General features: G+C 42.6%; 1 protein-coding gene across 3 annotated transcripts in view; it reads right to left on the bottom strand.

Moving 5' to 3' along the window:
• LOC129835089 (reticulon-3-like) overlaps positions 1–12,283 on the bottom strand; it is a 34,717-nt gene extending 22,434 nt beyond the window's left edge. The window contains exons 1-2 of one of the 3 annotated variants that reach the window (XM_055900466.1): positions 11,978–12,283; positions 5,273–5,320 (exon numbers count right to left, since the gene is read on the bottom strand). In XM_055900466.1, coding sequence (XP_055756441.1) covers positions 5,273–5,320; positions 11,978–12,074 — 145 coding nt within the window. In that variant the 5' untranslated portion in view covers positions 12,075–12,283. The remainder of the gene's footprint in view (positions 1–5,272; positions 5,321–11,977) is intronic. The other 2 variants (XM_055900467.1, XM_055900468.1) reach the window with 2 other exon arrangements.
• Positions 12,284–12,614: the final 331 nt, after the last annotated feature.

Here is a 12,614-nt window from a genome sequence, read left to right on the forward strand (position 1 = left end):
TCCCTTTACCCCTACCTACATGTACAAATTACCTTGACTAACCTGTACCCCCGTACATTTACTCAGGGACCGGTGCCCCCTGTATATAGCCTCGTTATTGTTATGTAATTCTACTGTGTTACTTTTTATTTAGTAAATATTTTCTTAACTCTACTGCACTGTTGGGTAAGGGTTTGTAAGTAAGCATTTCACGGTAAGGTCTACACCTGTTGTATTCGGTGACAAATAAAATTGGATTTATATTCAAGGCACACTTAACAGAGTAAAGGAAAAGCAGCCAACAAGTGCTCAGCATGTGTGGGAACTCCTTCAAGACTGTTAGAAAAGCATTCCAGGTGAAGCTGGTTGAGAGAATGCCAAGAGTGTGCAAAGCTGTCATCAAGGCAAAGGCTGGCTACTTTGAAGAATCTCAAATATAAAATATATTTTGATTTGTTTAACACTTCTTTGGTTACTAAATGATTCCATGTGTGTTATTTCATAGTTTTGATGTCTTCACAATTGTTGTACAATGTAGAAAATAGTACAAATAAAGAAAAACCCTTGAATGTGTGTCCAAACTTTTGACCGGTATTGTATTTTTCCCTGAGCAATTGTATTAGTAAAAAATTATATTTCCTAATTGTTTTTAGCATACACCATAGCTCAGTATTTGTATTATTTTTTTTTCTTCTCATCTTTAATCAAGGGTGCCAATAATTATGGACCCACTGTACATCCTTTACCCATGAGCTGTGGCTCCCATTTTAACACAACCTCTTTAGGCCTACATACCAAGGGGAATACACTTCCTGATGTCTTTAATACTGCAGATGTATGTATGTAAGTAAATAATGTAATGCAGAGCTCATTATAATAATCATGATAATGCATCGTACCTCAATCTTGTCAATTAGGTACGATATTAATCAAGCAGTTTAACGCAGATCCAATATCTTTAATGTACTTGAATGACTCCTCCCTGGAATGTATACAAGCATTAGAGCAAGAAATATAACAAATAGAATGCGGAATGAATGTAAAACGTAATTGATTTACAGGACTCGTCTCATTCGCAGAGGAGGGCCTATGGGCCAATTTTCATGGCTGTAACTTGCACTCTACTGGCCTCTGTCTACCCTACTATCTGTTAAATCAACAGGAAGATGTAACTGAACCGCAAATGCTACGTTTACACAGGCAGGCTAATTCTGGTCTTTTTTTTTTTTCACTAATTGGTCTTTTGACCAATCAGATCAGCTCTGAAAAGATCTGATGTGAAAATATCTGATGTGATTGGTCAAACGACCAATTAGTAGAACGAAGATCAGAATTCGTCTGCCTGTAAAACGCAGCCAGATTTTCTAAACACCCAGCTAACACAACACAGAGAAAAAGCTGGACAATGCCCCTGGTGTGGGGAGGCTTCCTAAATAATGAATGTCCCGCCTGTGCGTCTGTCTGTCAATCATGTCACTAAGCGAGCTAACCCGCCGCAATCTCCTCATGCCAGAGCAGAGGTGACATTAGAATTGGACTGGAACAAGGATCGCCCTCCAATGACGGAGTGCCACAGGTATCCTGGGGCGGGGGGCATACATACATAGTCTGCAATAATCACATGATCCCTTCTCAGTCCCATGGTCCCCCCCTGTCAATTTCAACACCGAGCGACAAGCGAACATGGAGAATTGGCAGCTATAAAAACCAGACTGGTCATTAATACGAATTAGTCAAAAAAGTATGAAAGAAGAACAAATCAATGGTGTTTTCATTTCATATTAAATGTTACCGTACATTTCATAAACTAGCCTACTCAATAACTTACATCAACGAGTTATCTGTAGTATTTTGTAATCACTAATAACACGACCCAAAACACTTCATAAGAAACACTGTCAAAGGGGAGTTTTATCTATTGTCACCTACTTGAACTGTTTTGTAATACTCATTCATCCTCAAATGAGAGCATCACTGAACTTCCACGCCTCACTCCTCTTACGCAATCTACTCCCCATAGTCATTGGAGTTGAGTGAGAGTGTTAAAGTGTGTGGGCTTCAAAAAGGGACACTTTCAGTACTAATCCCCATTTTAATAAACGGTTGAGCAGAGGCAGAGCTGAAGAGGCAAAGTGAGAGGTTTTACTCTGCCCAAAATCTGTCCATGAAATTAAGGCCACGAAGTGAGGAATTTTTGTAAGGAGGTCATTGACAGTGTCGAATTTAGTCAACAAACCGCTTTATTTCTAATTTTCTACGCAAGGCTTATTTGATCGAATAGATGTTTCATAATGTTAGGTTGTTACGAATGCACTGATAAGTGAATGGCATTTCGGCAACTTTGAAAATTACAACTATATTGCCATTGTGCCTGTTGTCAGAGATATCCACGATTGTGTCCTCACTTTCTATAACCTGTTTTAGCATGGAAATTGCCATTGAGGGCTTCCACTATTTTAAAGTAGTCAACTGGATGGGGATTCCTATTAGTTGGTTAGCAATAGGCCAATGAAAAAGAAAATGAACTGCTTTAAAATGGAGATTAGAGTTGGACCGGGACAAGGACCATACATAGTCACAAGATGTCCCAAGCAACTGCTCCAATAATCACGATTGACTACTTTAAAATGGAGATGCTGTCAAAAATGAGTCCTATATCTCTTATGGCCTGTTGTTCACACGCTTATCTGCCCTCTCATTGGCTAGAATGGTCCAACCTGATATCATCTCCTCCCGCCTGCCTTCCATTTTTGAGGACATGCATTTCCATCGTTAGAGCGGTCACTTGACTATTTGTCAATATAATAGACAATCATTGGCACAGGCCAACCAACATATCTCACATCTCATAATATGCCTAGGAAGGCAACTTAAAAGGGATGTGCTTCTTCACGATGAGAAAGTCTCAATCACCGCAATCATTTTGACACTATGGGAAGGAGTCAAATTGTTTACTTGATAAGACAGTCTTCCAGTAATTCCATTAAGGATTCCATCTTAGCTAGGATGCACGTTTGCCTCTCGTCAAGCAAAAGTTAGATATCTTTATAAGGACCAGAACGGCATGTTACATACGCACTTCAAGGCAAGAGGATATTGTGCCTCTAAGTCACATTCCACGTGTGCATCAAATCCCGTGGTGGTAGGCCTACAATCTGTTATTGTTAAGCATTCGCCAAAAAAGTCTGAATCCAGCCAAATATTTTTGCTGCAGAGAAATCACAGAATGATAAGAGATCAAATTCCATTGGGTACAGCCCTGTCATATCCAATTAGTGATGGAGGGAATAGGTCCCAAGGCCCATCTCCCTCACTGTGTGATTAGCTCACTCTTTGACTGTGTGAATATCCTAGCACTACATAGGATAGATTTTCAGTCTCTGCCCATCTAGTCGGGGGTTTAATAATCTCTATACTATTCATTCTTTAGGTTACTTCCTAGGCCTACAAACACACTGTATTATTATAAATACTACACAATTGTGTTGTAGAAAAGAAACCCCAAAAAGCCAAATCAAGAGATAAAATCAAAAGAACAACATCTAAACAATGAAACCATAAAAGAAAACCTACTTTTTGGCTCCAGCAGAGGTCACATGCAAAAAGCATAAGAAGCAATAAGCAGAGGTGGTGGTACAGCGGGCAGCCAGGGTGGAGGGCTCAGACCCCGGCCTGGAGAAGGCATAGAGCAGAGGTGGTGGGACAGCGGGCAGCCAGGGTCCAGGGCTCAGACCCCGGCCTGGAGAAGGCATAGAGCAGAGGTGGTGGGACAGCGGGCAGCCAGGGTCCAGGGCTCAGACCCCGGCCTGGAGAAGGCATAGAGCAGAGGTGGTGGGACAGCGGGCAGCCAGGGTCCAGGGCTCAGACCCCGGCCTGGAGAAGGCATAGAGCAGAGGTGGTGGGACAGCGGGCAGCCAGGGTCCAGGGCTCAGACCCCGGCCTGGAGAAGGCATAGAGCAGTGAGTGGAGTGGATCCCTTCACTTCTCATCCTCCAGTGCCGGTGATGGTACTGGGGCGGGATGGATGGGGAGGGGGGCTTCTAGAGATAGGGCCTAAGGCCTGGAGGGAAGGGGCCATCTATCCAAGGACAGCTAGGGTCCCCTGGGACAACCAACCTGATCCATTTTTAGAGTTCTAGCTCCTCCCGCACACAAAGTGATCTTGAACTTCTCTCTGCTTTCTTAAAATAAGTGGCAATCTTGGGATTATCTTGGACCTACAGTGCCGTTGACCTAAATAATGTGACAGAGCAGGCAGTAAAGACTGGAAATGGATCAGCTTGCTGTTACACAGTGGGGAGTGGAGATGTTTTTTCCACATCTTTGATTTCTAGGTCTTGTCAGTTTTCTGATGGGGTAAAAACAGAGCAGGTTGCTTTTGGAGGGGAGTACGGGAGCTTGGGGGAATGACTTAACTAATTTGAAACATGCTCTTCTTCACTGTATTGCTTGTTTGAGTACATAACGGTACTCTAGGTCACCCTTTTCAAGTGTTTGATGCCAATTTATTCCGATCAAAATTCAAATCTATTCCAATGAGAACGGCTCTATTCCAATTGGGAATGTCAATACATTCCATTGGGAATCAACGTACTGTAGCACTACACCATCAATAGATGGCTTACTAATTTTCTGTACATAACAATTAGACCTGTGGATTAATCACCATCACGTATCCGGCTGTGTCTAGCCTATATACTGTAGACAATATAGTACCTAGGTTGGGTACATTATATGTATGCCCGAAGAGATGTGTCCTCTGGCAACAGAGATTAAACCGTTTTTAAGCCTGAACTCAAACCCTAAAAACAGTGATTCTCCCTTGACATGCACCATTGGTGTCAGTCAGGGGCTATGGGGTTAGCCATTTCGCTGCTATTAATTGAGTATTTCATGCCTCCAGTTGGGGTGGGGGGCGGGGGGTTAAAATTCCAACTGTCAGACACGGTTGAAAGCGGGATGGGCCTCGCTGCCCTGCTAAATTGCAATTAGTGCAGGCAGCAGAGGGTCAGCAGCATAGGAAACAGATGGGATGACGTTACAGGGCTCCTAGAGGGAACGAGCAGGGTGGGGGTTGGTTGACGATTGCGGAGTGGGGGATGATAGGTTGCAGGTTTCTTTGCAGGCCTCTAGTATGAAGTTCTTGGTCTGGTCTGGCCTAGAGGAGGAGAGGGCCACTAGAGAGAGGGATGGAAGGCATTACAGTGGCAGCCGAGCAGAAGAAAAGGACAGAGAAAGAGAGAGGGAGGATAGAGGACAGCAGGCGAGCACCGTAAGAGAACCATACACTTGCCTTGCGGAGACTGAATGAGAGATACAGGCGAAGAGGAAAGAAAGGAATCTGAAAAAATAAAAAGGACAGAATAATGAACATCCTACAGTGGCAGAAAATAACTCCAATCTCCATAACAACCCCTACCCACCCTGCCCAATTTTAAACATTAACAAAAACAAAATACATTGATTAACTGGATGCCTGGTGGGGCTTCCACTATCCAACCTTATAACTGTACAATATGCTCTATTAACTTAGTGTCAGAAACTACAGTGAAAAATCTACTAATATACTCTAACCCCATGCAACTGTTAGCGTCCACAAATCTACTACCAATAAACACCTAGAATCAATTTAATCCATGCACTTAACTTTTCCTATGCAGGCAAAGAGAAGACAATAACAGCGATATGACCAACAACAAACTATGACAAACACAAATTCTATTTTACTACACACAAATAACAACGATGCTTCCGACAACGCATTCTATAACAGGCAATTATATGGCATTTTCCACGCAATTTATTTGCAATGTGCACATATTTCTCCCGTGGTCTACGACACCCGATGCCAACCAAGCAGCAACACTGCACTCACTTGATGGCAATTATGCAGAGAGTGATCAAATTTTCTGCCTCACTTCTGAATCTCATGTGATCTTGAAGAACAAGAACAGCCTTTGTAGAGCACCATTACCATCAAACAGCTTCCTTGAATATCAAACTAACAAGAAGTGCACGGCTTTGCTCTTTCCTTCTCACACATGCCACGGTTCGGGAACGCCGAGGGGAGACTTTCTGGGGAATTTTCTCAGCCGTGAGTGGGATGGTATGTAAAGTTCATGAGCTGGATGATCAAGAAGCAATTTGGTCGCCCAAACTGAAATCACATCAGAGACTGGCTGGGCAGGTTGGCGAACTCTTGCTGTACAGCAGTCCTTTGCTAAAAGACTCGCCCAGACACGTTAAGCCTACCCGTGACACACCTTCATTCTTTCCCACAATCAGAGATGAGTCAACATTCTTCTTCTTTCACTGACATTTCCAAATGGCCTGAAACCATTGCGAGAACCACTTCAGACCGAAGCGTCCACAAAAGGCCATCCTCAAAATGTCACTTATCTAAGAAGATCTATGCAAGAGAAACAAGGCAATTTTTTGTTGCCATTTTACAGACTTGGACCATGGCTCTAGACAAGGTTTAAACATAGCTTCATCTAGCTCATGTTTTCAACACTTTCAGCCGTGTGATAAATCTATCACGGGCAGCTGACCTGAGTAGGAAGAGAACCTGCTTTGGCACTACACAGCCCTATACTCTACTACTAGATCTGGATGTAGGACTATGCCCGAGGGCCGATGATACGGAACTGGAGGAGGCCCTAACATGGCATCCCAGTCACGCCAGCCATTTCTGTCCCTTCCCGACGAGAGCCAAGACGTGACACTCAAATACCCCCCGGGGTCAGTTTGCTGCCTCAGCCCGATTCACTGACCTTAGAGATGATATGGTCTGTGCCGAGCAGAGCAGCAGTCTCCCAGAGAGGGGGAGAAAATGAGTAGCAGAGATAGAACAAGAATGGCACAGAGGGAAAGGGAGCCGAAAGTACCCCATGTTCTCTCCAGACTATCTCACATAAACTATGTCCATATCTGCATGCTCCTCACTGCACAGGACTAGATTCCAGATCATTCCTCAGCATGTATCTGTACTTTTATCGCTCTCAAGATACAAATCAGCAGCATGTTGAATCCCTACTCAGGGAAATACAACATTTCACCTGATTAGATCACTGGTCCAAAGGACTCTCTAGTCACTACTGTATATTTAGTGTAATTTGGAAGTGCACGTGTCTGTCAAACTAAACATAAACCTCGTCGTTGTCTCTGACCTTGACCGTCATTCTAATTGAAAACAGGTGCAGAACCGCAATCAAATGTGCATAGCCTATGAAACCGGAGAGCCAGCAGAGCACTGGGTTTAGCTTTGATAACGGCCGGTAAAATTACTTTATCGATGAGTTTGAATAATGTTTCTCCAATAGTTGCATTGGTTTTACTGGCAGTGCAGGAAGAAATGAAATACAGCACTGACTCAAGCAATTACGAGTTTGACACCATGAATATCATTTCTCATTCAGAATTCATTGTAACGCGAATTCTTCCGTACAGTCTAAGAGTAGAGCTATGGCATTCTGCCTGCTGTCGTAGATAAACGGTTCCATTGACAGAGCTTGCACAATCACCTTGTCAAAGTGACATGAAAAGAATAGGGGATGCTTTTCATGAACTTAACAACCCTGACAATCAGACTCAATGCAAATTTAGACGCAAGATATCTTGAGCCTTAAGATCTCTCAGGTCACTTCCTTAGTGACCAGTGCAACAAATGCTACTCAAATGTGTTGAGAAGGAAGTACTAGGCCTAAGAGAGACTGACCAGTGGTCAAGCAGTCTGGTGCAACACTGGGCATCAACAGATGGTATGATACCAAAGTAAAGGACCCAATGAATAACACAGACCTACCCAGGTCTGGGCCCTATTGCATTCCGCTGAAAACTCTGCTGGATTCAGTAGATTTATATAGTTCCATTTGGATTCCTCTAGACTGGGTGCTGTGTTAACTCAGCCATGTGACATCTGATACTGTATGACAGTAGCGGCAAGGGTCCAGTGACATCTTTGGTGTCATCATTGCCTGATCATACAGCCGAGGTAAGGAGGAAAATGGCACCGATAAGTCAGCAAGAGACTGTTCCGCATGACTGGGGTGAAATGAAAGAACACGTGAACATTTGGTTTGAAGGATTTACTTCAGAAAAATGCGAAGGCAATGCCAATTTCTTGGAGAATTGTTCAAAACCTTAGTTACACTTTCAAAACAGAATAAAATTAATTATTATGCTCCCCGTTGAAACATGTATTGGTTAGTAAATACCTTTGTTGTAACATAACCACTTTGAGACAATGCAACTGGTATTCAGTCTAATACAGATTACAGAAAACATTCCCGATTTGCAATGGGAGCTGTATACTCTTTTCAGCATGGCTTTTAAATTATATACAGTAAACTATATTTAAAACAAGGTTTGTTATTAACGGATGCTTGTAAGACATGGTTAGCTGAATATATAAATTAAATCAATTTCAAATGCCCCTCCCTAATGACTAATAAGCTGTCAGTTTGAAGATCGTTGCAGAGGCAAGAGTGTCCATTTGTTTTCATCATATGGGCCTAGACGGCAATGTTCGCTCTAAGCTGCACGGGTGCACAGTAGCCCAAGATGGCCGCGTAGCTCCCCCAGGACTGCTGCGCAGAAGAATGATCAGCCCAAGGAGAGAAGCATGAGATTAGAAAGTTGAGTTAAGTTCAGAGCAGTGGTCACCAAGTGTTCGGTTGTGATCGACTGGTCGATCTCCAAGACATTCCTAGTCGATTGCCAAACATTTCTGTTAAAAACTCAAGATAAAGCCTTTTTCCCCATTATTAGTCTGGGCTGTTAGCAGTAGGTGCACCGGATTCAACTGCCCTGCGTGCCGGGTAGGCACACTGTTGCCATTTTGAACCATTTCATGTGTCTGAAGGTACAAACGCTGCCTTCCCACTGGGCCAGGGGGAGCAAATCAAGTGCCCTACCGCTGGCCAATCGGGTGGCTCAGATTACCGTGTCTGCAGTAACGTAGAAGACATAAAAGAAAGCTACAACGAAGTGGATGCTGTGAGATTTCAAAACGTTTAGAACCATGACTAGAGAAAAACTGGCAACAAATAAAACAAAGCGCTGCTGTTTTTATGAGTGAGTGAATGTTTAAGTTCTTACTCAGCACTTAGTACACTTTTATAAGCCATCAAATACACATTCTTCCTATTTCTACTCAGGGCTACAAGAAGCAGTGCAGCAGTAATGAATGAGTAGGAACGTCTATTGATAGGCTTGCGTTGTTATTATTAGCGGCTTTGGTCTTTTTTAATATTGAGAAATATTTCACTTTCTCTGTTCATAGGAGTAACAACGTGCATTTGTGCATGAGGCAGAAACAATGAGGTGCAACTCGAGTTTCGCCATCAGTTGGAAGGTGTCCCTTTTTGGTCAGCTCTGTGGAGGAAAGGGAGAGCGGAGGGACGGTGAGAGGCGAACCCTCAGTCTGCTTCCTCTGAAACTGACCATCAGATGCAGGCATCATCAGCCCAGTAAAATTAAAAGCAAATTATTTAAATGTATGCTCACTCAGCTGTGCTTCACAAGTAATACAACAACAGATCTATTATCGGTGTGATCATATAGCCTACCGCAAATTTTGAAATATATATATTTTTAAATGGCCCAAATAACAATGCAATGGCAGGGCAATTTAAGCGAAGCCAATATGTGGTGATAATGTATTGGGCCTATAGCTTACTGCACAAACCTCATTGCTACAGTAGTGTTTATAATTGGTTAATGTTGCATAGGCTTACATTTTTTAAGTCATGTAAAAAAAAAATCTGAGCATTAGATATCGGCTTGCAATTTGACTCAGAAAGTGATCTTGACTCAGAAAAGGTTGGTGACCACTGTTCTAAAGTTTTCCCTGTTAACACCATCAACGTTTCCCTTCACTGTAGCAATTGTGATCGAATCAACGCAATAGTCACTTTCAATGCAACATACCCAAACAAAACAAACTATGCAAGAGATTTTGATGTAGGCAGAACGCATCGGAGTAGGATTCTATTACAATGACACACATGACTCAGCCCGTACTCTATACAGACCGGTGTGGCATAACCAATCACAGCTGCAGGAGGCCTATATGCAAATAGACCATTGCCATGTATGGATCTGTGCCATTTACTTTGAACTGGACTGTGTTTACAGCATGAGCAGTCGTGAGTAGATGCGCTTATTTTGAGATCAAAGCGAGAGCTGCATGTAGCCACGTGTGCACATTTTGTTCATATCCTTTGCCAGTTAATGAGTTCTTAGCCCATTTATAGATCATTTGTAGTCAGCAATAGGGGAGTGATTGCTCCCTACAAAAGCACAAACATGTACATTTCTAGACATCTTTGAAAAGCGTGTCAGGTAAAGAGATTGTTTTTGTCTTAAAGGGGCAGTGTTGTATTTTGAGACCGGCTTGAATAAGCTATGGGGGTAGTATAATTTTGTCTGATTTTCTGTAATAATGGTATGGGAATAATATTGAATTTTATTTTGTAAAATGGTTTATTGCATCAAACACAACAATATGTTCAGTCACCTCCTTGTCTAAAGGACTAGTGGATAAACAGGTTAATGTCAAGCCCTGCGTGTGTTTTTCAAAAGTCCATGGAATGTAGGCCTACATTGAATACCACACATTGGCTGAATGATAGCTGTTCTATTTCCATGTTAAAATGTTATGGGATGGATTTTCTCCATTGTAGGCCACCATTACGATCAAATAGCCACAGTAGCCTTCCTGGCCACTTAAAGCTGTAATTTAACGCAGGTACACCCTCAGTGTTCACAGTAAACATTCAACGTTCAAGCTCAGCAGACGTGAAATTTGCTCAGTGCTGGAAAAAAAAAAAAAATACAGGCGCATGCGCAACTATGGGGCAAAAAAGACGGTTGGCTTAGACCGTTGACATGTAACCTATATTTAGTGTCTGAGTGTTTATTGAAAACATAAATACATTTGAACTTGTCTCAAATACATCGTTACAGTTGTTGGTTAGATAGCTAGCGAATGTTTGCTGTATTAGCATAGACATGACATCAAAACAAGACATGGTAATATGCCGAGTTCAAAACAACTAAATACTCGGAAATCTCCGATAAGTGAACGCACTTTAGTAGGAAGTCAGAGATTTCCCAGTTTCCCGTTGTTTAGAACACGCCATAAAACCTACAGTAGACTACACATTCTAGGATTAAAGAAAAGAAAAGAAGACCATAGAATAAATGCATCATTGTAACGAATGAGAGGGATTGGACTGTGAAACACTAATCTTCTCGCATGGGTTTGTTTACAATGCCGAGACGATTTGGAGGTCCTCCCTTCAATTGCCGTTTCCCAGTAACAATGCATCTGCAGTGCAGATTACCGTCGCCGCAACATGTAGCCATTTCACCGCGGGCCAACTAGGGAGTAAAATGTGTCACCATGTTCTGTTCCCTTGTCTGATACTAAATAAAAAGTTAGGTCAAAGTAGAGGTTGGAGGGGACGTTGACAAAGCACACAAAAGACAGCCCCCGAAGCCTTGCAACCAGCGGGAGATTGGTTTAGTGTTCCATCCAATCGTGGTGCGTGTTTCTCAAGCCAACTATCTGTGTTTTTGAACAATTTCTCGTCAGTGTAATATCGTTCGATTCCATAACGGGCGATGGGTGCTTACTGGTCTAGCAGAATTTCTAATAGAGCATTTAGGCTAACACCCTTTTAACGCCCACAATGAAGAAAATTGCCTCATATCGGCTTACAAGGCCTGCACTTGTCCCTCTTCAACAACTTTACCATTTCAAGTGTCTACAGGGAAGATGCCAATATAAGTCTGCATAACAAACGAAAAAATAAGTGCAAGTATTTTCATTTAAGTTCCTTTTACGGACCTAAAAAAATGTGGTTTTGACGGTCTGCCATTAAAGCTACGGGCTACTTTATCTCAAAGCACCTGTGTTATTGAAAGCTTAAAACACCATGTCTATGTTGACCATTTCAACGTTTTCGTTGAATTAGGTACAGCTTTCTCTTACCGGACATTTTTGAGTCTTTGGCCGCAACAGAGTTTTGTCCATCGGCCAGCCCCTGAGACGATGATATCTGGTCGAACTGGGTCATTGGATCTGCCATTTTACTATAATTACAAAATATTCTGCACGGTGGCGCCGAGAATTTGTTGTGTATTATTGCTGTCCTTAAAATGTCTTCTTCCAACTTGCCTCGTATTCCCCAAGACCTGGACGCAGTGTCACCGAGCCTGTGCACCTTCACGCGCACTGTGTGGATGGAGGGCACTGTATGGTTGAGGACTGATCGAGAGAGCAAAACAAGGAGTGTATTCATTCCGCCAATTCTGTTGCAAAACGGAACGATACGGGGAGGGACCTACCTAAAATTGTCCAATAGAAACTCTAGTTTTAGTTACAAACTGTTTGGCGAATGAATGTACCCGAGATTGATATTTGCCATTGGCTCATTTAAAGGGCAATACCCAACATTTTCTCGTGTTTCAGGACAACAGCATGTTATATGCCGCGTTCAAGTGCTAGTCGGAACTAGGATCTCGGAAATGTTCGACTTAACTAGGTGTAGTAATAAACTGAACCAGAATCTGGCCTTACATGAGACGTTGAATATGGTGATTCTCCTTTAAGCCCGGGAAGTAGCTGT

This window comes from Salvelinus fontinalis, chromosome 36, assembly GCF_029448725.1.
Source record: "Salvelinus fontinalis isolate EN_2023a chromosome 36, ASM2944872v1, whole genome shotgun sequence".
Taxonomy (NCBI): domain Eukaryota; kingdom Metazoa; phylum Chordata; class Actinopteri; order Salmoniformes; family Salmonidae; genus Salvelinus; species Salvelinus fontinalis.